General features: G+C 43.8%; 1 protein-coding gene across 3 annotated transcripts in view; it reads left to right on the top strand.

Annotated features, from left to right (window-relative positions):
- FUNDC2 (FUN14 domain containing 2) overlaps positions 1–23,787 on the top strand; it is a 50,913-nt gene extending 27,126 nt beyond the window's left edge. For 2 of the 3 annotated variants that reach the window (XM_029607197.1, XM_029607196.1), the window contains exons 4-5: positions 21,088–21,222; positions 21,588–23,787. In XM_029607197.1, coding sequence (XP_029463057.1) covers positions 21,088–21,222; positions 21,588–21,665 — 213 coding nt within the window. In that variant the 3' untranslated portion in view covers positions 21,666–23,787. The remainder of the gene's footprint in view (positions 1–21,087; positions 21,223–21,587) is intronic. The other variant, XR_003857524.1, reaches the window with a different exon arrangement.
- The last annotated feature ends 1,686 nt before the right edge of the window (positions 23,788–25,473 follow it).

Genomic DNA, 25,473 nt, shown 5'->3' with positions numbered 1-25,473 from the left:
GGAACAAAGTTAGCATGGCTTTACCCAGGGCAATTCTTGCCTCACAAATCTGCTTCACTTTTTTGAAGGAGTTAATAAACATGTGGATAAAGGTGAACCGGGAGATATAGTATACTTGGATTTTCAGAAGGCGTTTGACAAAGTTCCTCATGAGAGGCTTCTAGGAAAAGTAAAAAGTCATGGGATAGGTGGCGATGTCCTTTCGTGGATTGCAAACTGGCGAAAAGACAGGAAACAGAGTAGGATTAAATAGACAATTTTCTCAGTGGAAGGGAGTGGGCAGTGGAGTGCCTCAGGGATCTGTATTGGGACCCTTACTTTTCAATATATTTATAAATGATCTGGAAAGAAATAAGACGAGTGAGATAATCAAATTTGCAGATGACACAAAATTGTTCAGTGTAGTTAAATCACAGGCAGATTGTGATAAATTGCAGGAAGACCTTGTGAGATTGGAAAATTGGGCATCCAAATGGCAGATGAAATTTAATGTGGATAAGTGCAAGGTGATGCATATAGGGAAAAATAACCCATGCTATAATTATACAATGTTGGGTTCTATATTAGGTGCTACAACGCAAGAAAGAGATCTAGGTGTCATAGTGGATAACACATTAAAATCGTCAGTTCAGTGTGCTGCGGCAGTCAAAAAAGCAAACAGAATGTTGGGAATTATTAGAAAGGGAATGGTGAATAAAACGGAAAATGTCATAATGCCTCTGTATCGCTCCATGGTGAGACCGCACCTTGAATATTGTGTACGATTCTGGTTGCTGCATCTCAAAAAATATATAATTGTGATGGAGAAGGTACGGAGAAGGGCTACCAAAATAAGGGGGATGGAACAACTCCCTATGAGGAAAGACTAAAGAGGTTAGGACTTTTCAGCTTGGAGAAGAGACGGCTGAGGGGGGATATGATAGAAATGTTTAAAATCATGAGAGGTCTAGAACGGGTAGATGTGAATCGGTTATTTACTCTTTCGGATAGTAGAAAGACTAGGGGGCACTCCATGAAGTTAGCATTGGGCACATTTAAAACTAATCGGAGAAAGTTCTTTTTTACTCAACGCACAATTAAACTCTGGAATTTGTTGCCAGAGGATGTGGTTAGTGTAGTTAGTATAGCTGTGTTTAAAAAAGGTTTGGATAAGTTCTTGGAGGAGAAGTCCATTACCTGCTTTTTTTTTTTTTAAATTTTTAATTTATCATTTTCAAATACAATTATCATACATTGTATTCAACGAAATACACAAGCTGGAGATCAATGATATAGTTACAAAAAGAAAAAATAACATATCAAACCTAAATTAAGCTTCAACCTATTTCAATATCAATGCAAATGGAGAGACAGATGAATCTCTAGCTGGAATAATAATGGGAGAATACAAGAAAAGAAAAAACTTTATCAAGCACATAAGTGGCAAAAAACCTATCCCATTTTCTATTTACCCTATTGGTCTATCGGGGAAGATGTTGGAGGATGTTGTTCTTTCTTTTGCTCAAGAAATAACTTGAGTTGATCCGGGGTAAAAAAAATATGACTCTTCCTGTTTACTTACGAGACACTTATAGGGAAATCGTAACTTAAAGGTAAAACCCAGTGACAACACCTCCTGACGGAAGGATAGAAACACCTTCCGTCTTTGCTGTGTCGTCGCTGCCAAGTCTGGAAAAATTTTAACTGGTTTCTCCAGATATAAAATGGGAAACCTGTTAAAATACTTTTTCATTATCTTGTTCAAATCATTAACAGAAAAAAAGGTCACTAACAGAGTTCCCCAATCGATAATTTTCACATTTGAATCTTCCAGAAACCTCGTTAGGTCTCCCTGAAACATCTCTTCAGATAAATTCCTCGTCCTTATAGTCTTTGGAAGAAAATAGCAGTTGTTAACTATAGGTAATTCACTAGGTGCAACGCCTAGCGCCTCTTGAAAAAATTTTGTAAGAGTGAACACAGGAGTTTCTCCTGTCACTCTAGGAAAATTTAAAATCCTAATGTTAAAACGCTTTGAGTTGTTCTCAAGTGTTTCTAATCTATTAGCAATTTGTTCTCTGTCTTAACAACTGCAATATTAAATTCCTGATTTTTTTATATCTTTATTTTCTAAATTCTTAATTTTTTCATCAGATCTTTTAAAATGATCTTGAATCTGAGCAGATTCTTGCAAATACCTCAAATTATATGTATCCATTTTCCCCTCTAACTCCTTAATATTTACAGACATCACTGCCATCATTTCCCAGATTGAGTCCAATGTTATCAGTTCAGGTCGGACAGGCAAATCCACTTTTCTGCTGGTAGATGTAATAACTGCATCAATGTCAGTCTTTAGTTCCACTGGGCTTATGGCAGGACTTTGTATCTCTCCTACCATGTCCTCTTGGGAACTGATCTCAATTAGGGCTGATCCATTGCCTTGTCCTGATTGTCTCTGAACTGGGGGAAGTCCAATATTTGGACTTAAGAAGCCTCCTCTGCAGAGTTAGGGAGTCCTCCCACACTTCCCAGCTCATCAGGTTCTTTGGCACTCTGGATTTGCGGGATAGGTGAGACCATAAAATTTGTGATTGCCTGTTGGAGGGGTGATGCTAATGAAGAGGATAGAGAGGGAAAAACCCTCACTTTCCCCTTTCTTTTAGCTGGCATGTTGACTACTCTCACTCACAGGCTTTCACTAGGTCTCTAAATTTACCACTCTGTTCCTAGAGTTCAGCAGAAGGGAGAGATTCAAAATTATTTTCAAAATTAAGTACCTGGAGCAGTAGCAGTAGTAAAGTCCGGCAAAGTCTGAAGTGCATGCCGCTTCAGCAGCGCGCCGGCTCTGCTGCGCGCTGCTCACAGTTCGTTCTTATAGGCTGCTTCCTTCTTCCGACCCAGGGCTCCGCCCACTACAGTCCGCTCTCTCTCTGCGACCGTCGAGGCTTGGAAATCGCCCCCGGAAGGCAGGCTTGCGGGCAAGATGTTTACAGACAAAAAGGTAATCCTTCCTCTCCCTTCTATTAAGTTCACTTAGAGAATAGCCACTGCCATTAGCAATGGTAACATGGAATAGACTTAGTTTTTGGGTACTTGCCAGGTTCTTTTGGCCTGGATTGGCCACTGTTGGAAACAGGATGCTGGGCTTGATGGACCCTTGGTCTGACCCAGTATGGCATTTTCTTATGTTCTTATGTAATTTTTGGGTACCTGCCAGGTTCATATGGCCTGGATTGGCCACTGTTGGAAACAGGATGCTGGGCATGATGGACCCTTTGTCTGACCCAGTATGGCATGTTCTTATATTCTTAAGGAGTTGGAGGATATGATCCAATCTCTGGGTGAGAACAAGGTTCATAAACTAATGGAGGATAGGCCCCGGTCCAGGGGATCGTTTACAGCTCTGTCTCGATTCCGCGGTAATTGAAGACCTCGACCAGCGCGGTCCTCAGGCTCCTCCTTTCGTCCCAGATCCACTAAGCAATAGTCTTGGAATCAGTCCTTTCGAGGCAGGCGTTTTGGCAAGCCAGGCAATTCCCCGTCGGCAGCGGGAACTAAGACCTCGCAATGAGATACTACCGGTCCATCCCTCTGTATCCATCATCCACCATGTTCTAAACATGGGAGCCAGACTGTCGCTCTTCTTCGAGGAATGGACCAAATTAAAGTCGGTCCTCACTGTGATAAGTCAAGGTTACGCTTTAGATTTTATACGGTGTCCTCGGGACAAGTTCCTGATCTCTCCCTGCGGGTACCGAGAAAAGTGAGAGGCAGTACAAGGAACACTCCAGCGCCTGCTGGCCCTGGGAGTTATTATGCCGGTTCCATCTGCAGATCTACGCAGGGGACACTTCTCCATTTACTTCATTGTCCCGAAGAAGGAAGGAACGTTCCGCCCCATCTTAGATCTCAAGAGTCAACCAATGTCTTCGGATACCGCATTTCCGGATGGAGACTCTTCGATCCGTCGTTGCCTCGGTACGACAAGGTGAATTCCTGGCGTCTCTGGATCTCACGGAGGCGTATCTTCACATCGGCATTCGGTCGTCTCATCAAAGATTTCTCAGGTTCTGCATCCTGGGAAAACATTTTCAGTTTCAGGCTCTGCCTTTTGGTCTCGCCACCGCTCCAAAGACGTTCACCAAGGTGATGGTGGTGGTGGCAGCGCAACTCAGGAGGGAAGGCTTGCTGGTGCACCCTTACCTAGACAATTTGCTGATTCGAGCGAAGTCCGAGGCTCTGTGTCACACTGCCATTCGCAGGGTGCTCCCTTGGTTGGGTAGTCAACCTTGCCAAGAGTCATCTAGTCCCCTCACAGTCTCTGAAGTTCCTGGGAGCTCTGTTCGACACGGCACAGGGGAGAGTATTCCTCACCACGGAGCAGATAGTCAAGCTTCAGGGTCAGGTGAGGGACCTGATGTCCATGCCGATGCCCAAGGTGAAGGATTACTTGAGAGTATTGGGGTCCATGACATCTACCCTGGAATTGGTACCCTGGGCTTTCGCTCATATGCGTCAGTTACAATCGGCATTGCTGTCCCGCTGGAACCCGGTGTCGGAACAGTTCCATCTCCCGCTGCCACTTACGGACTCCATGAGACAGTCTTGACTGGTGACTTGTCTCCGAACATCTGGAGCGGGGAGTTCCCCTAGTAATGCCCGACTGGATGGTCGTCACCACGGATGCCAGTCTCTCTGGCTGGGGAGCGGTTTGTCTGGGGAAGTCAGTGCAGGGGTAGTGGTCCTGAGAACAATCTCAGTGGTCAATCAACCGTTTGGAAACCAGGGCCCAAAGCTCTGGCCTTGGAGGCCTTCCTCCCACTCCTTCGGGGGAGGTCGGTTCGGGTATTGTCAGAAAATGCAACCACAGTGGCCTATATCAATCGCCAAAGAGGAACCAGGAGTCGTCCAGTGGCAACAGAGGCTCATTTCTTAATGGACTGGGCGGAACTACATCTCGTCAGCATTGCAGCATTGCAACTTCTCACATTGCCGGGGTGGACAACTTGCAGGCGGACTTCCTCAGTCGCCACCATCTTGATCCCGGAGAATTGGAGTTGACCGCTGAAGCTTTTCAGCTCATCTGCGACCGGTGGGGCAGGCCGTGCATGGATCTGATGGCCACGTTTCAGAATATCAAGACTCCGCGGTTCTACAGTCGGCGCAGAGAGAAGGGGGCAGAGTGGGGTCTATGCCCTGGTACTTCCCTGGCCGACAAACATCTTACTGTACGTGTTTCCTCCTTGACCACTGATCGGCAAGGTGCTCAGAAGAATAGAGCTCCATCCGGCAGAGATGATTCTGATAGCTCCGGAATGGCCGCGGCGTCCCTGGTTTGTGGATCTGCTCAATCTGTCCACCACGGCTCCCCTGCGGTTTCGGGAGTCCATGGCTCTTCTTCATCAAGGGCCCATCTGTTTGGAAGAGGCGGATCACTTTTGCCTCGCAGCTTGGCCTTTGAAAGGCAATACTTGAAAAGCAAAGGTTACTCTGACGCGGTGGTCGCCACACTACTGCGGTTGAGAAAACCATCTACCTCCCTGGCTTATGTTAGGGTCTGGAAAGTTTTTGAATCTTGGTGTTCGGATCGCGAGGTCTCTGACATCCTGGCTTTCTTGCAAGCCGGTCTTTCTAAAGGTCTTTCATGTAGTTCCCTCCGTGTACAGGTTGCAGAACTCTGTTGTCTCCGAGGCAAGGTCCAGGGGGTTGTGTTGGCCTTACACCTGGATGTGGCAAGTTTCCTACGGGGGGCTAAGCACTTGCACCCTCCGCTTCGCCGTCTGTGTCCTTCCTGGAACCTCAATTTGGTGCTTTCATCCTTGTGTGTGCTACCTTTTGAGCCTATAAAGCGTTCGCTAAAGGATCTTACACTAAAAGTGGTATTTTTTGTGTCAATTTCTTTGGCACGGCAGGTGTCAGAATTGCAGGGGTTGTCAAGCCGGGAACCCTTCTTGAGGATTTCAGATTCAGGGGTGTCCTTATGAACGTCCCCTCCTTTCTCCCAAAGGTGGTGTCGTCTCTTCACTTGAATCAATCGATCGAACTTCCTTCTCCGATGTGGATCGATCAGATCCGATAGCCAAGGATTTACGGAAGCTGGATGTCCGCAGGGCTCTGCTTCGGTATCTGGAGGTTACGAATCCTTTTCGGGTATCGGACCATCTCTTTGTTTTGTGGAATGGTCCATGTTAAGGCGGGGTGGCCTCCAAGGCTACCATAGCATGTTAGTTGAAGGAGGCTATCGGTTCCGCGTATTTACTGTGTGGTAAGAGAGTACCGGTAGGACTTCACGCTCATTCTACGCGTTCACAGGCCGCTTCTTGGGCGGAATGTCACCAGGTTTCGCCCCAGGAAATTTGCGGGGCGGCTACTTGGAAATCTTTGCAAACTTTTGCAAGGCATTACAGATTGGATGTGAGAGCTTTGTAGGTGGGGGATTTGGAGAAGGGGTGCTCCGTGCGGGCCTCTCCGGCTCCCACCCTCTGTGAGTTGGCTCTGGTTCATCCCAGGTGTCTGGACTGATCCGGGTATGTACAGGGAAAGGAAAATTAGTTTACCTGATAATTTTCATTCCTGTAGTACCATGGATCAGTCCAGAGCCCCGCCCTATAGCTGTGTGCACTTAAGTAACGGAGAGTCTGCTCGTATAAAGTTTGTTTTTTGTGTATGGTTATTTACCATGCCTTCTCGCCTGTTCTATTGGTTCTGTTCTCAGTTGGGGTTTTCAATGAACCTTAAGTTAGATGTTGAATTGGGTTTTATTCCATTCTGCTTTGACATTACGTAAGATTGAGGGACTGTGAGTGGCACCTTGGTATATATGCCAGGGTTTGTTTTGAAAAACTTCTCTTGTCTCCATCTGCTGGAGGGGAGGCAAAACCCAGGTGTCTGGACTGCTCCGTGGTACTACAGGAATGAAAATTATCAGGTAAGAAACTAATTTTCCTTTGTCATTTGTGTATAAATAGTCAAATAAGGCACAGGTGTGGATACCTGTCCTTCATAGCCATCTCAACCTGTGCGTCAACTTTAGTATGGTATCAGCCCAAACATTCAAGGATATGTAAACTTTTGAACAGGGCCATTTTATTATTTCCTTTATTACTGTGGTTTGTTTAATGATTTGTGCTATTCTGTGATGCATAAAATTCGTTTTAATTTGAAATGCATTAAAAATAAGACATTTTGTCTGACTTGTTAGCATTTTAAGAAAACATCTAACAAATTGTCAGGGGTATGTAAACTTATGAGCATAACTGTAAATTCAGTTTTAGGACACTAACAAACTGTTAACTTATGCTGATGCTAGATATAATTCAGAGATTTTAATGTTTGTTTAATTGGTATATATTATATTTACATGACCATGATTAATATTTGGGTTTTTTCGTAATCCACCTAATATAAACCAGTTGCCATCCTAGAAAATGTTTATAGCAAAAACTGATAATTTCCTAGCGTGTAGCAGATGGACTCAGGACCTGATAGCAGTTGGAAACTGATCAGATTTCAATCTGACGTCAGCCCTAGCACAGCGTTAGAGCGAAATTTAACGGAGAAAACCCAAAATAAGAAAACTTACCTCAACGACGAGCCCCGCTTTCCTGTGGTGACACCCTCGGGTCCCTCCCCCAGTTGAGAATTCCCGAGGTGATTTCCGTGGTCCCTTGGGAGGTGAACCTCGGTCTGGCGGCCGATCTCGGGCGCGGCTGAGAGGCAGCGGGTGCAACCACGAGCGCGGCTGTGAAGGATTTACCCTCTCCCCCGCAGCCGGAGACAACCTGGAACGAAATCGGGAAGCACCGAAGACAAGGTAAGGTAGAAATCTTGTTTAAAGACTCCGGTCTCCGAAGCTCAAGGAGTCTCACAGGTCACCGGCCGGGACCAGTGCCACCGGGTTGATCCGCCCTAGCAGAGCTCGATCCCCGGTTAGAGCCAAGGGCTCTCCACGTGGGGACTCTCTGAGCTGGTCGCCATATTGCCCGCATGGTCACCGTCGCCATTTTGGCCCTGTTCGCTGCCCTGACCGCCGTCTCGATCCGTGCGCGTAGGGCGAGTCGTGCGCACAACATTACTTGTGTGCACAACATTACGTGCTCAAGTGCTGCGCGCGCAACTCGTGCTTACTAGGCCAGGCGCATAACTGTGACTTGCACGCACATCTGTCCACACACACATATTCGACGCACAAGAGATTCACGCGTCTATGTCGATGGCACCACCAGAAAAAGAGCTCAAGGTTCAGGGCCTCTGTGCAGCATGCCACAACAGAGCCACACAACACGCAGAGGCCGACGCCCAGTGTATCCAGTGCGAGGAGGCCCTGGGGGATCAAACCCAGGGCCATCCCCATCCGGGCCTGAGTGCTAGTTCCTCAATAAGTACCCCAGACCTAGCAAATCCCAGCGGGACCACCCCCAGGGACACAGCACCTCTTAGCTTGGACCCAGCATCCATCTCCTGGGTGGAATTTTTCAAAGGCCTACACACCTTCGTTCACATGCAGACGGAGCCTCCGATAACACGGCTACAGCCTTCACCAGAGGACCACCACGCTCCGGGCCCCGCTAGGCCCAGGGTAGTGAAGCCCCACTTACGGGGACATGGACATCTCGGAGGAGGAATCAGAGCCCCTGGAGGAGGGGGAACTCCCTCCGGGAACAGAGCCTCACAGGACCTTGAGATGCTTCATCACCAAGGACTAGCTTCCAGACCTGGTCACCAGCAGCCTGAAGGAACTTGCAATCCCGGGCACAAGTGCCTCGGGGGAACCTAAGACGAATCCTCTGCTAGAGGGACTCCGTCAGACCTCCCGCCATTTCCCCCTGTTACAAGCCGTTCAACAGCTAATTGACCTGGAATGGATTGCTCCAGAGTCCACATTCAAAGGGGGACGGGCTCTGGCAGCCATTACCCTCTGGACCCAGCGGCCAAAGACCTTCTGACATGCCCAAAAGCCGATGCTATGGTCTGTGCGGTCTCGAAGCACACCACTATCCCAGTGGAGGGAGGTGCAGCACTCAGATGCGCAAGACAGACGTCTGGAATCCATCCTTATATAGTCCTTTGACATCACCGCTATGTCCTTACAAATAGCGGCCTGCCGCACTGTTGTGACACGTGCCTGCCTATCACAGACCAGAAGCAACACCCCTGGGGAAGCCATGGAACCAGCAGTATTATTCCTCATGGATGCTGCTTCCGATCTAGTACGCACTGCAGCTAGAGGAGTGTCATCAGCTGTGGCAGCCAGGAGACAACTCTGGCTCCGAAGCTGGTCGGCTGACGCGTCTTCCAAATCAAGACTCACAAGGATGCCCTTCAAGGGATTCCTCCTGTTCGGCAGTGTACTAGAGAAACTGGCTGACAAATGGGGCGAGTCCCCACTACCGCGGCTACCGGAGGACAAAAGCAAGAGAAACCAGCAACCCTTCCCCCAATCCTCCAGGGGCAGAGGTTCACAGTGCTTCAATCCATACAGAAATAATTATCAAGCGCCCCGCCCTCCAGGCAGGAACCAGCCCTTTCGGAACAAGCACAACAAAAGGGGAACCAGCTCGAGTCCAGGCCCCAGCCGCATCCCACAATGAGATTCAGCTGACCCGTCCAAGGGAAGAAGCCATAGGGGGCAGACTAGCCCTGTTCTACCACAGATGGGTCGAAATAACTTCGGACAAGTGGGTCTTAACCATCATTCGAGAGGAGTACTACCTGGATTTCCTACGAACCCCTCCAGACAAGTTCGTGGAATCCCCCTGCCACGACCCCTCCAAGAGGGTGGAAGTGGAAGCTACACTGACCAGACTACTGGCCCTCGAGGCCATAACCCCAGTACCTCCACAAGAAATAAATACTGTGCGGCATTCCATTTATTTTATCGTTCCAAAGAAAGAGGGGATGTTCAGGCACATCCTAGGCTTCAAGTCGGTCAACCGCCACCTGAGGATTCCCCACTTCCGCATGGAAACCTTACGCTCTGTAATAAGGGCAATACAACCGGGAGAGTTTCTCACATCCCTGGATCTCTCAGAAGCCTACCTACACATCCCGATCCATCAGGAACATCAGCTTTTCCTACGCTTCAAAATCCTGGACCATCATTACCAGTTCCGGGCACTACCCTTCGGGTTAGCCACAGCACCCCGGATGTTCACCAAGATCATAGTGATGGTGGCGGCAACACTGAGGAAGGAAGGAATCCTTGTACACCCTTACCTAGACGATTGGCTGATCAGGGCGAAGTCCTCAGAGGAAAGTCACCAAGCAACCAACAGTCAAAACTCCTACTGGACAGCCTCGGATGGGTGGTCAACACAAACAAGAGTTGTCTGCGGCCCTCCCAGTCTCTAGAATACCTAGGAGTCCGATTTGACACCAAAGACAACAAGGTCAACCTGACTTCCACAAGGAGATCAAAACTGAGGCACCGGTTACAAATCCTGCTGAGCGAATCTCGCACCACAGCATGGGATTTACCTGCAAGTCCTCGGTCTGATGGCATCCACACTGGAAGTAGTGTCATGGGCGCGAGCTCACATGAGACCCCCTACAGCGCTCACTACTTTTTTTTTTTTTTTTTAATTTTTTAAAAATTTTTTCTTTATGCATTTTTCACAATATAAATTACAAGCATTTACTTGTTTTTTGGTAATTGCGGTATCAGTATTACAGAATGACCATCATAATGACAATTCAATAAAGAGAATCAAATATACTGATTATCCTAACTAAATAAAGGAAATTTTAAGAGACTCCAACTTTATCAGTAAAAGATGGAAAAATTGAGCAATAATTTCTATATAGGTAATTAAACAATAAAGAAGGTACAATAATACCCCTATTTACTTTTTATACCGCTTACCTAATTCCCCAGAAGACCTTTCAATTGCTCAGTGTAAGGAATCAGGTAGGCGAGAATAAGGTAAAAGTAAAATAATGTTTATTGATATACAATCTTAATAATTCTAAGTATTAAAGGTATACAGTTCTAAGAACTAAAATATACAATTCTAAACATATACAGTTCTAAGCACTAAAATATACAGCTCTAAGTACTAAAGTATACAGTTCTAAGCATTATTGCTAAGCATATTCATCTGTATCTGTGCACAATATTCTGGTCAATACTCACAACACCCTTTTCATCATCAGCCTGGCAAGGAGAGAGCGCATCACAGGCGAAAAAGGGGTCTTTACTCACTTTGTACGTCTACAAAGGACAAAGCATCACTTTGCATGTCAGCAAAGGAACTCTCTCAGTTTGTCAGCCATAGCTGTTTGTCTTTTATAGCCTAATGTAAACAAGTGTGCGTGCAGGACAGGATTACTCACTATCCTTGCCAGCAGTCCCAGTCTAAACAATCCAGACTCAAGGATGGATGGTCAGGTCATCTTTTCTCCAGGCCGAATGTCAGTGCTGCAGCTGATTCTGCAATTTCCCTTACACTCCACCCCTGAATAATCATGTCCTGCAATCCACAGTAGTGGAAGAGGCAATAGTAGGAGGGTGTAGTCAACTTAATTGGTGAACACAATGGGTCAACACAGGATACAAATACACATGACAAGTATGATAGGGTGTAGGAGCCAATTTAACATAGCGGAGCAACCGGTCGTCAATGATTTTGTGACTCAAAGAATGAAGATGTTCAGCTACAAATAGAGTTTTAAGTGACACAATATCTATAGACTTAATTAATGAGAGGCAGTGTGCTAATCTATATTTACATAGGTCAAAACAATATGTATAAACATGTATTAAACACTGGTCCTTTTAGGACTAGCAAATATAGAAAAAAAAAACAAGGATACTATCAGATTTGCAAGAAAAAGCTCCCTCTGAGTAATGGGTCAGAATATCCTTATCAATACCTAAGCCCCATCTAAACTGCATGGCCCTGGAGTTTAACTGACACAGAGATCTGCCCAATTTAAAACAGTAGCAAGGCGTGCCTGTGGCCTGCCAGGAGTGTCCACAGTGATTGGTCTCAGTATCTTCTGTCATCCATTGCGATCTCCATTCTTCTTGTTGTATGTGGTTGGCCTCTCTGACTTCTGGGGGACACCCAGCTCATCAGGATATATATATAGGCCACCTTTCATTGATGATCCAGCATCAGGCCTACTGCGCTCAGTATAGCCTGCGTCCATATGTGCAGGTATTTGGGTGCCTCTCCACCCCTCGATGAAGTATGGTCTTAGGTCCTTGCTCAACAGCATCTCCCACTGGCAGCATGCAGCCTGCTAATCTCCTTCTCTTTTAGGTATCTGGAACAGTTAAACTCAGGTGTAGTACATACTCCCCCACCCCCTGGAGATGCCAAAAAAAAAAAAAAAATTCGTGTTTCAAAAATCTAGTCTAGGTCTTTCTAAAAAAAAAACTACTGTCTGAACCATTAACACAGAGAAGAGCAACTACAGAGCAATAAAACTGCATCAATTCAGTATCATTAACGTGAGAATCAAAATAGTAACAATTGCAAGTAACAGTGTGACTAGGTTTTACTGAGTGTATCACAATCATATGTCGTCATAATTATCAGTTATTACATTTCAAAGAGATATACATATTACTTAAAAACATTGTCTAAGTAAGGCCACCCCCATGGAACAAGGAAATTCTGAGCACTTCAGTCCATAAAATGAAAGATTCAAGGTATCTTCTGTGGCAAAGGGTGGGAAGACTTCAAGTTATGAGGTCAATGACAAATGATGTGAATATGTCTTGCAGCACAGCACTCTGGAAGCTGTCCTCGAAGTACAGCCGCTGCACTCCCAGCACTAATTCAGATGTTTGTGTGTATGGAGTAATACCTGATATAAGATGAATAAAAAACCAAAATTAAGTAAATAAGAAACTCTACAATAAACATCAATAACTTCTGGTATGCAATAATCCCTATATACACTATTCATATGGATATCCAATATAATTTTATCATAAGTCAAAGAAACAGCTACATAATATCTAATCCCTTCTTTGTTTCCCCACTTTCCTATAAAGTAACACAATATTCAGACAAAAGCAACCCAGATGCTTAGACATCCTTTCATTCAAACTGTCACACATCTATTCATTGCACAAAAGACAAAACAACAATTAACACATATTGTGAGCTCAAAAATTAAATCAAAAAGTAAAGTTAGACCAGAAAAAAAAACCTGGAAAATGTTTGAATTGGCCAGGGTAAAACAAAAATCAGAATTCTGTTTAAAAGTGGAAAAGAAGATAAAAATCTGGAAAAAATAAAGATATCAGTCTCACTTTTTCATGGCAGGAAGACTGTCGACCTGGAAAATAAAATCTGGCATCAAATTATTTAGTATTTCTGTTAAACCTGAAGGAGGTGCTACTACAACGTACTCTGACTTGGCCTCGGTCTTAGCAGGGACAGCTTCCTTCTTTGCTTTAGGAGCCACTGTGGAATAATACTAATTTTAGTTTTTAACCTTGGAGCATAAATTCAGTTAGCAGAAATTCTGAGCTACAATGATATCTCTGCCCTCATTGCTGAAGAAAAGAAAAAAAACCAAAACCTGTATACTAGGCCTTGAGCTGGAGACAGTTCTCCTACACAAACTGCAGCTGCGCTGACTCAAAATTATGTTTTCGTAGTAGGGAAGACAAATACATTCCATTTTCTTGGGTAAAACTCTACTTGCAAGTTAACAGGGGAAAGAAAAAAAAAAGGAAGGAGAGAATCACCTTTTAGCATAATATACTCTAGAACATTATTTAAAACATTTTGTCCATAAAACTTTAGCAGTGACTGCTTCACTTAAATGACGTCAGAAGCTATTGTGTATTCAGTGCACTTTTCAAAAAGTAGGCCTTTTAAAAGTAAAAACAAAAAATCTTTGGATCCAAAATTAAGCAAAAATCAGAATTTTTAAAACAGATCTGTTCAGAAAAAAAAACCAAAATCTAGGAGAAAGGAAAAACCCTCAGCTTCCTGTACAGCAGCTTTTATTCTTGTAAGTCTGTAAAAGAAAAATCTCACATACAAAGAGAGGTTAATTCTAATATTTTAAATCACATTACAAAGTATTAAACGGCTAGCTATAAGTAACTGAGCAGCACCGTTAAGGTTAAAAATCACTACTTTGATCTTCTAACTAAAAGATTCTAATTGCTTAATCACGGAAACCAGAATTGTTTACATTCCTTCAAGTTTAGTCATGTGGGATAGATGGGAGAAAGAAAAAAAAAAGTTTAGTCTCTCCCTGCTTCTGTAAAATCTTTTAGCTAAATCTATAGCTGCACAATTAAAATATTACAAGCTTTTCATTAGGTTATCAGCTGAGGCCACATAGGGGCCTGCCGGGAAGGGAAGGTAAATACTGAAAGTAAAATCCAGGGGTTTGTGACAGTTTATTTTTCTGTATGTCAATAACAAATGCCACAAAACTTCTAACTAAATATAGGCCTTCCCTTTAACATCCTGTCACAGATGCATGCAGTGGTGGATTTTCACTCCCCCCTCTCCTGGATCATTTGCTCCTCTGTTCGCAGTGGTGTGTATATTACCTTATTTTTCAGTCTTATAATCAGAGGAGGATTTGGTTTTATGGTGTTCCCAAAGGATTTCTAAGTCTCACTTAAATCAGTCTTACACTGCTCATAGCGTTGTATATCTTTTGCCAAATGGGCAAGGAAAAGAGAAAAAAAATAATTTTTTTTTCCAGTTTTTAGCCAATTTACAGTTTTCTTGTCAATATCTTAAAGCGTTGTGACCAAGCATTTGTAAAATTTAACAATAGTCATATGAAGGCTGTGCTCATTTTTGAGCATTGTGGCATGGATATACTTAGAAATCTTATTTTCTATATCACCAAAAGAATTTGTCTGCTAAGGCATTAGAATGCCATGGATTCTTCCCACATACTGCTGCTCTAAAAAGTGCTTTTTCTTAGTTGCTGCTTTTAATTCTAGTTTAGTGTCCTTGTGATTCCTAACAAACGACACCTTCTGTTGTTACATAATGCTAAAGTTAAATACACACAGAATGGGATACATAATCATGACACATTTGTGTAAGAGCGGCAGAGCAAAAAAGTGTTCTACTACTGCAAAGAAAGGAATGATAGGGGCAATAAAATGTGACGGAGTGTTGCCAGGCACTCCCCTTTTCCTAAACCTGGTATTGTGTGCCACTGGGGCATCTACCCTATCTGCTGTTGTCTCACCACACTTTTCATTCTGTCCCTCAATTGTTCTTAAACACTTGTCTAAAGGTTTTAAAGAGGCTGGGTCATTATGCTGATAGCCACAGGCTCCAAATGTTTCATTAATCTGTTCACAGGCTGGGGAATCTAATTCTATAACGGGAGTACAATGAAATCTCTCCGTGATATCAACCCAAGCGGAGTTCCCTGTAGGTTGATATAGTGGGGGTTGGGAGTTGGTGCTCTGAAGTTCCAGCTGCCTTTAAAGGCTGGTCACTAACTTTCTGTGTAAATTCAGTGGTGTAGGATGGAGGGGGGAAGGGAGGGAGAGCATAGGGAGGTGTGGGAGCTAAAGTCTCCTGTTCTACTGCTTGCCCATTTGTAGTTTGTTTTATCTTACGCCGAACAATAGGGCATGCTTGTTCGACAGTATTTATTTTTGACGGGGATTCTACTTCTGCCTCCTCTGCACTGTCTGTATCTGTGGAATCCCAAATATCCCCGTCCCATGTTTCAGGATTCCATTCATTTTTCATTTTATTCACTTGTCCCCTACGCTTTCGATATTTATGCTGTGCCACCCGCACAGCCGCTCGCTCTGCCACTGACTGATAATGGTCTGCTTTCTGGGAAACTGTTTCTAAGTGGCATCGCAACATAATGTTGTCTTTTAGCAGACCATCCATTTCTTTTTCTAGTGCAGCTAATTTCAATTGCAAGCTGTGCTTTTCTTCGTGACACTTTCTGTATCCTGTCAATAAAAGCCAGCCACGTCTTCCTACCGCCTCTAGTTCCTTCCCTTTTTTTACTGGGACCTCTTGTAATTTGTCTACAATATTTACGGGCTCGCTACCTACATCCCATGCTTCTGCCAATCCCATATTCATTGCCCATTCCTGTGCCAGCACAGAATAGGGAGTTTTTTCCCATCCTGGGATTTTAACATCCACAGGAGTAACAGGTTCGGATGGCTGCTTTGCTTTCTTTTTAAATAAAGCCATCCCACCCTCGTCGCCAAATGTAAGGAATCAGGTAGGCGAGAATAAGGTAAAAGTAAAATAATATGTATGTTGATATACAATCTTAATAATTCTAAGTATTAAAGGTATACAGTTCTAAGCACTAAAATATACAGCTCTAAGTACTAAAGTATACAGTTCTAAGCATTATTGCTAAGCATATTCATCTGTATCCGTGCACAATATTCTGGTCAATACTCACAACACCCTTTTCATCATCAGCCTGGCAAGGAGAGAGCGCATCACAGGCGAAAAAGGGGTCTTTACTCACTTTGTACGTCTACAAAGGACAAAGCATCACTTTGAATGTCAGCAAAGGAACTCTCTGTTTGTCAGCCATAGCTGTTTGTCTTTTATAGCCTAATGTAAACAAGTGTGCATGCAGGACAGGATTACTCACTATCCTTGCCAGCAGTCCCAGTCTAAACAATCCAGACTCAAGGATGGATGGTCAGGTCATCTTTTCTCCAGGCCGAATGTCAGTGCTGCAGCTGATTCTGCAATTTCCCTTACACTCAGGCTCTATAAAGGAATAAGCCTTCCCTTCCAATTTAACTATACATCTGCATGGGTATTTTAACAGAAAAAAGCCCCCCTTTTTTAAAGCTAGAAATTTTTTCCTACGTAATTGTGTATTTCTTATTAAGTCGGGAAAGATCCATATTCTTTGCCCATAGAATGTTTTAATTCTATTACGGAAAAAAAATTTCATAATATTCTTTGTCTGTTATAAAGGCAAACTGTATTAAGAGCATGCCTCTATTTCTAACTTCTGTTTCCTCCTGTGATTTGTTTAACAAATCTGAAATATCTAAAGACTCTTGAATATCTTGTTCTTGATCAACTATTTTTTCCCCTTTTTTCCAGATATTTATTTGGTCTTTGATCACCATTTTCTCGTCCTTTTTTCCTCATCCCAACATAAAAAGCCCTAATTATCACTGGGTAAGACTGGTCTGGAATTTTTAAAATCTGTGTTAAATAGGATTTAAATAATTCAACAGGACCAATATGTTTTATTATAGGAAAATTAGTTACTCTCAAATTGAGAGCTCTAATTGAATTCTCTACATTTTCCATCCTTTTCTGGATTTCCATTTCACTCTTTATCTGATAACCTTGAACTTTTTCTATATTTACTAAACGATTATCTAACTCATTGATCTTTTTTTGTTGATCCTCTTGTCTTGGCCACTGTTGGAAACAGGATGCTGGGCTTGATGGACCCTTGGTCTGACCCAGTATGGCATTTTCTTATGTTCTTATGTTCCCTATATTCTCCTTTAATGAAATGTTAACCTGTTTCACTTCATCAGTTAAGTTGACAATTAAACCACCCAGCTTTTCCATATAATACCACAATGATTCCAGCATTATATTACTTGGTTTTAAAGTCACAGATTTAATTAAATCTGATGTCTTGGGCTTTGGTGTACTAGTCTCTCTAGCTTTTACTTGAAGATCTCCAATTTCACTAATTTGGGGTTGTAGAACCACCTGGGGATCTAATTCAGTATTTGATATTCCTTTCATCCCATCTGGTATACTCTCTTGACTTCCAATGTCCTCTGGAGAGATTCCTGACAAACTTGAAGGTAAAACTCTTCCATTGCCTGGTGGTGATGGAGTCTCCGGTGCCCCTGGACTTAAAGTTGTCTCCAAGACTAAGATTTTGCTCTGAAACCTCCCCCTCAGCAGTCAATCCTACAGGGGTTACTTGAGGTAATCCTAACCAGTCAGAGACAGTTCGTTGTCCAGTCTCAACATTGGCAATATTAGAGAGAGGCCGTAATTTAGCCTTTCTGTTAGTATGAGGCATACTTCTATAGGAAAACAAATAATGGAGCACTGGCTCGTACCAGACTCAGTCTGATTGTTGTACCTTTATTCTTCAATTAGCGGATTCTCTTAAGGAGGAGAGAGTTGACAGAGTGAAATATTGCCTACCTGAGAAGAGATTGGAATCCAAACTAGAGAGAAATTGATTCCTTCCAGAAAATCCAGGCTAAGCCATTCGCCATGCGCCCCTTAGGCTCGTGTGGCTTTGGCTTCGTGCCGCTGAAAGGCTGTTTTTATACTTCCCCTTCCGGGTTCCGCCCCTCTCACCATGTCACAGGCTGCAGCTCCCCGTCGGGGCTGAAGAAATCTCTCTCACCCCCGGAATGGCTTCACAGCACAGCAGGAAATAACAAACTTTCAGTTCAATTCTCTCCTCCTACAGCACTCACTTCTATCGCGATGGAATCCACTGTCTCAGAACTACACCGTACGTCTACCGCTCCTGGGCAGAGTTCGGACCCAGCTACGATGGTGGCTGCAGGTCAGCCACCTTAGCCAGGGAACAAGACTATCTTCACCAACCTGGACCCTGCTCACCATAGACGCCAGCCTAAGAGGATGGGGAGCACACTGCGAGGAGCTAACCGCGCAAGGGCAGTGGAACACAGAAGAGTCGGGATGGAAGTGCGGGCGGTCAGACTAGCCTGCCTACGGTTTGTTCACAGTCTCTGAGACAAAGCGGTCAGAGTAATGTCTGACAACGCCACAACAGTGGCCTACATCAATCGTCAGGGGGGAACTAGAAGCCAACAGGTGCCTCTGGAAATAGACCTCTTAATGTCATGGGCGGAAGTAAATCTCCAGGAGATCTCGGCCGTCTACATCACTGGGAAAGACAACATCATGGCGGACTACCTCAGCAGAGAAAGTCTAGACCCAGGAGAATGGAAGCTGTCGACCTCAGCGTTCCAAATGCTAGTGAACCGGTGGAGAACACCGGACATGGACCTTCTGGCAAATCGGTCCAACGCCCAAGTACCCAGGTACTTCAGCCACAGGCGGGAACCTCAGTCCCAGGGGGATCGATGCCCTGGTACAGACCTGGCCACAGGAGACTCTAATATACGCCTTCCCGCTGTGGTCCCTATTGGGCGCAATCATTCACAAGATACAGCTACACAGGGGACTAGTACGTCTGGTGGCCCCGGACTGGCCAAGAAGACCGTGGTACGCAGACATGAGAAGACTACTGGCAGGGACCCCCCTGCTGCTGCCTCCACACAGAGACTTGCTTCAACAAGAGCCGATCCTCCACGAGGATCCAGCTTGATTCTCTCTTAAGGCCTGGCCATTGAGAGGGCTTGCCTGAGAGAGAGCGGATACTCAGGGGCTGTAATCAACACCCTACTCCGAGCACGCAAGTTCTCCACATCTTTAACGTACATAAAGATTTGGAGATTATTCGAAGCCTGGTGCGAAGACCACAACATCATATCACGCTAGTCAAAGTTCCCACGATCTTGGAATTCCTACAGAACGAGCTACAGAAGGGATTGTCCCTCAACTCCATCAAGGTACAGGTGGCCGCATTGTCATGTTACGGGAGCGAGAGCGACAGCATAGCCTCTCACCCGGACATTTCACGCTTCCTGAAAGGAGTCAAACACATCCGCCCACCCCTAAAGTGGCCGGTACCTCTTTGGAATCTCAACCTGGTCCTGGATTTTCTAGCAGGAGCCTCCTTCAGGCCCCTCCGCGGACTGTCTCTCAGACTATTGACTTTGAAGACAGCATTCCTGCTGGCAGTCTGTTCAGCCCGCCACATTTCAGAACTACAAGCACTGTCCTGTCGTGAGCCGTTCCTTAGGCTCACCCCGGGAACCATCCAGCTATGCACAGTCCCTTTGTTCCTTCCCAAAGTGGTGTCACACTTCCATCTTAACCAAACCATCTCGCTACCATCGCCGGATGAGTTTAAGAATTCGGAAGAAGCTCTAAGTCTACGCCACCTCAACATCGGCAGACTCCTATCCAGATACCTGGAAATGTCAGAACCCGTACGAAAAACGGACCACCTATTCGTCCTTCACAGTGGGAAGAGACAAGGGGAAGCGGCTTCACGGGCAACCATAGCCCGCTGGATCAAGGAAGCCATCAAGTCAGCCTACATAGAAGCAGGCAAGCCGCCTCCTCTACAAGTCCAGGCCCATTCTACTAGAGCCCCGGCAGTGTCCTGGGCAGAAACCAGAATGTTGTCACCTGCCGAGATTTGCAGGGCAGTGACATGGTCCTCCATCCACACTTTCTCCAGGTTCTACTGCCTGGGTGTTCAGGCTCGGGCGGACACTGCATTTGCAAGGGAATTACTAAGTGGATCACGGGCAGCCTCCCACCAGGTTCGGGAGTAGCTTTTATACATCCCATTGGTCCTGAGTCCATCTGCTACACACTAGAAAATGGAGAAATTATTTACCTGATAATTTCGTTTTCCTTAGTGTAGACAGATGGACTCAGCATCCCACGCTTGGCTACCGTTACTCATGGAATTTCAAATGATACAAGGGTAAGCCATGCTTTCCTTCACTTAGGACATCCACCCTACCGGGTATCAATGCTTTCCGGTTGAGGGCACTGGCGGTCTCCAGCTATAGCCAATTCAACCAGATCAAGTTATAAAGTTTAACCAAATTATGAAGTTATTCAAGTTTAATCAAATTAGTCAGTCACACATATATCCACAATGCTTTTCGAGGAGAATACTGGAGAGCTGCACTTCCTGCAGGGGTATATGTACTAGGTGCTGACGTCAGATTGAAATCTGATCAGTCTCCAACTGCTAGCATGAGTACACTATACCCATTGGTCCTGAGTTCATCTGTCTACACTAAGGAAAACAAAATTATCAGGTAAGTAATTTCTCCAATATTGTAACAAATATCATTGTCGGCAAGAAGTAGAGACTTCATGCAATAAATTGCTTTTCCCTTTTAAAATAAAACTGGAGATGACTTATAAAGGAAGCAGCATCTCTAACCAACTAGTGAACTGGTGCAGGAGTTCTTGCAGGATGCAGCTTTGGTGTAGGTGGAGAGTATTGAATATTTTTATATCTACAACTGTCTCTTGTTTTTATGGTGTGCAGATCGCAAATCACACAGGTTATATCAAAGTGGACTGGAAGCAAGTTAAAAAGGATGTGGACATAGCTAAGGACCAACTGCAAATGCATGCCTGTACCAGCAAATCAGACTCTGAAGTGAGAACCAGGATTGATGAAGTAAGTGAAAGTCAGGAGAGGGTCTCTAGCAAAATGTAAGCATCTGTTGCTGTCTGAGCAACGATAGCTACATGTAAAGATCTTTGTTTTCCTGATCACCTAACTTTGTTCCATTATTTTAAGTTGAGTTGCTTGAGAAGCTAAAGCAGATATTTGAGTGAATTGTGTTTTGAGTTAGTTTGTGAACGTGTTTCACGAGAAAAGTAATGTTGTTTAATCACAACTGATCTTGGCAGTGGGTGGAGAGACTGAAGTTGCTAAATTGAGCTGTGATTTACGTGCAAGTATGAAACTTCCACAGAAACCATTAATGGCATACAAGTGGCACAAAGGTACCAAACCCTTTGTTTTTGCTTTTTGTCCAGGTGAAGAGGTTTGTGATGAAGAATGCTGTCCTGTCTACTGGATTTGCTGGAGGATTTCTGCTTGGCATGGCCTCCTAGGAGGAAGACTTCTGTTTTGCTCTCCCTGCCCTTCCACCTCCCCATGGAGATGGATGGTAGTGTTTTGGTAATGATTGCAGGTTCTCCCTTCTTTTAATCCCCATGACTGAGGAAATCTATACTGCCACGAGCTTCCTTTTTATTTCTTTATTGCCATCCCTTGTAGTTGGCTCCACGATGATCTCTGCTAATGTTGGCAGTATATTTCAGGATTTCCTAGTAATGGAATCCTTTTGTATCCTTCTAGTTTGTTTTGGGGACAGTGATAAATTGCACAATGCTGACATTTTTGATTATACAGGCTTGTTAGGAGCATGGTAATTGAGCAAGTATCTCAAAATCCAGAGCATCAGAATCTTTACATTTAATGTTAGATGCTTCAAGTGTGTGGATTATTTTTGGATGTTTTGCTTGTCATGGGTTTTTTGTTTGTTTGTTTTTTAAGTTAACCTATGAAATGAGGGCAGCAGAGTGACCACTTTAGTTTAGTTTATGAAAACTTCCAAACCCCTTGATGTTTTGTGATTCCAGCATATCCCAAATGTGATGAGGCATCTAGGTCTCGGCAGAGTGAGAGTATTAGATGGTAATTATGGTAGTTTAGTGAATGAAGCATTAAAAGTTAAAATCATGGGAATAGATAAGTGACTGTATCCGGGGAAATGATATAGCATATGAAGCCTAGAAAATATTGATTTTTTTTTTTTTCTGAAGGATTCCTGGCTGCTGAAGCTGGTCCCATGAAGGAAATATTTTTCTTTCGCCTGAAAGAACACTCCACTTTTAGTGCTGTGGAGGACTGCATTCAAAACAGAATAGTAACATAAGTAGCTGCCACAATCGGAAAGGAATACCTTTTTTTAGTGGCTACCCAGGGTATTTCTAATAGATAACTAGTTATGTGAGAACTTCCCTTTTAAGGATGTGGCATAGTGCTCTTGTGACTGAAGATAGCAGAAAACTAGGTCAATGAGAGAGGGCTGCCTCTTTCCTAAAACCACATAGGTCAATGGCATAAGAGCATCCTGAGTATAGATCTAAATGGTGGGTCAGTGCTATTGCACATATTATGTTAGCATAGGCTCTCCACTTCATATGCGAGTTCCATTTATTCATATCCTGAAGGTACCTAGACTAGACCATAAAACTGAGGCTGCATAGTGAATTGCATTAGTATAGCAGTCGTATATATTCCTCTTCTTCTGCTCCACCAATCCAGAACATATGGGTTTTGTCCCCTCAGCCAGCAGTTGGAGGCAGGTTTGTGTTTTTTTTTTTGGTTTTTTTTTTGGGGGGGGGGGGGTTGACATCACACATATGCATAGAAGAGACAAAGCCAGTGTTCTCTGCCTCCAGTTACTTCATGGACAGATGGGAGTTTGCACAGCCTAAGCCAGGGAATTGTCTCGCCTAAGGGACAATGTGTAAGGATATAGCCTTTATACAATTGTGGAGCCAATTGGCCATGGGCTTATTCTTATCTATGGACCCATCTTCAGGTCTCCTTCCTCTCACCCCCTTGCAGCTTTGTGCAGCTGCTGCTTTTGGTACATTTATTTATAAAAGAGAATGCACATTTATAGTTATCGCTTGGCATTGTTTGCCAATATAGGTGGAGCTTACAATAAGTGATGCTTGATCTCGGCATCCAGCTGCCTTGAACTGAATTTTCTCTCACTGCCTGCATTCTATCTCTGCAGCAACCTACTTCAGTCTCACTTCTCCATTTTTATCCTGCAGCAGCCGTTATGATGGGGAGAGGTGCAGAGGAATATCTGGCATCTGCTATGGAGTTATTTATATCAGGCTGGGCTTGAAGCGCTGGCAGAGGACTTGGAAACTCTGAACACTAACTCAGCCTCTTTGGATATATTTAGATCTATGAATTTCTGTATAAATTTTAAAATTATGCATGATTTGTGCTGCAGTGTAAAATACATTTTCTTTGCTTTTTCTTGTAATTTCTATTTGCCAGTGAAGCACTCTAAGTATTTAAAAAAAAAAAAAAAAAAGTAAATTAGCTAAGTGGTACAGTGTGTTTGGTTGAGCAGTGATGAAAGATTATACCATAGTAGTAGCTTTTATAGAAACTGACATCTCTGATCTCCTCTTTACCAGCTGAGATGTTAAACTGAACTCTCTTCAAGAAAAAACCAAAATAAAGTATACTAAATAATGTCATTGTAGGTCAGGCATTGGATATCTTCTCTTGTATTGGTTAGTGGGGGCAGGCAATAGCCCCTATAACAGAAAGCTAACTTCTAGGCTTTTTTTTTTTTTAATTTAAACTTCAACTTCTAATTTAATCTGGCCTTTTTCTTCTATATCTTTGCTCCTCTCATAAAATCCAATTAAGTTTGAAGACCATACTTTTGGTCTTGGTGCAGCTTAGCTGCTGTGAGCTAGTTTACCCTCCATAATTGTAGACTTTTTTTTTTATTATAAGTAATCTGTTACTAGAAAAGTATATGTGCTAGGAGAGAGGTGGCCCCTGGAAACATGGACTAAGCATCGGGATCATTAGGGGGCTCTTATTTCTGATTATAAAATCATAGTGTGCAATAGAAACAAGTGAACCTGCAATCCTTATAAGATATTTCTACCTCTGTCCTCGCTGGCAGCTTCTAAGAGATATTGACTTGAACAATACTAGTGGATAATGTACAGTTTAGTACTTTACTTTTGTTCATGGTTGGGAGACGATCATGTTGAGTTCTGCTTAGCTCAGGTAGAAATGATGTGCGACATTAAACATACGCTAAAGAAAAGCAAACCTGTAAAAAGCGTGATGATTCCTTGTGCGTAAGCTATCTGCCTTGTTCCAAGAAACAAGGCTTTTTAAATTTCTGTGGAAAACATGGCAGGGTACAAATCCCATTTCACTTGGCTTTCATAGTAATGTGTTTAACATATTGATAGAGTAAAAGCAAGAATACGTTTATGTGATGGCGAACAAATTAAAAAAAAAAAGTATGTGGGTATGCATACAAGGCTTCAGCGCAGCGATTGATAAGATGATTTTTGAGTGCAGTCAATATAAAATTCACGACTACACTGCTCAGACTCTTTGGGGCTTGGTGGGGGGAAACCAGGACTGGCACAATGTCCATTAGAGATTTCATTGGGGCATTGTTCCCAACTAACTGAGGGAAAAGCTAGAGTGCTCCAAGCCAGATTGGGCCATATATGCTCAAAATAATGGCCTGTCATGTATCCCTTCTTGAAAGGGCAGCATGTTAAATCTAGTGAGAGAACAGGCATTATCTGGGTAAAACCTTGTTTTATTTAGAATGAGCTCCCATGTCTCATTTGTTTGTAAAACAATGTCAATAGATAGCTTTTCTCAGTGCCATCCACTATTGTGGCCTAACCATCTTCGAATTCCACATGTTAAAAAGATCTTTCTCAGAGGACAAGCAGGATGATAGTCCTCTCACATGTGTGACATCATCAGATGGAGCTCTGATGCGGAAAACTTTTGTCAAAGTTTCTAGAACTTTGACTAGGCAGACTGAATATGCCCTATACCACATGTCCAGGCAGGGTCCCTCTCCATTCTTTTTTTTTTTTTCCCCGCCAAGCTGTCAGCTTAGTGGTGTGAGTGAGCTCACTTTGGCTGTTTTTTGTCCTTTGAGGAAAACTTTGCTTTATCTCGCATTTTTTGCGAGTTTTTTCTTTGTATTCCGTCGGCAGGTCCCTCTCTGTGTCTTCTCATAGTGTCTTACCCGACAGCAAGTTGGGTAAGTTTCCTTTTGCAGTTGATTCCCGTGGTGGCAGTGCATCTGTATCCACCAGCCATTGATGGCCT

This window comes from Rhinatrema bivittatum, chromosome 6 (genome assembly GCF_901001135.1).
Source record: "Rhinatrema bivittatum chromosome 6, aRhiBiv1.1, whole genome shotgun sequence".
Taxonomy (NCBI): Eukaryota; Metazoa; Chordata; class Amphibia; order Gymnophiona; family Rhinatrematidae; genus Rhinatrema; species Rhinatrema bivittatum.
This window is presented reverse-complemented; position numbering and strand designations above follow the sequence as displayed.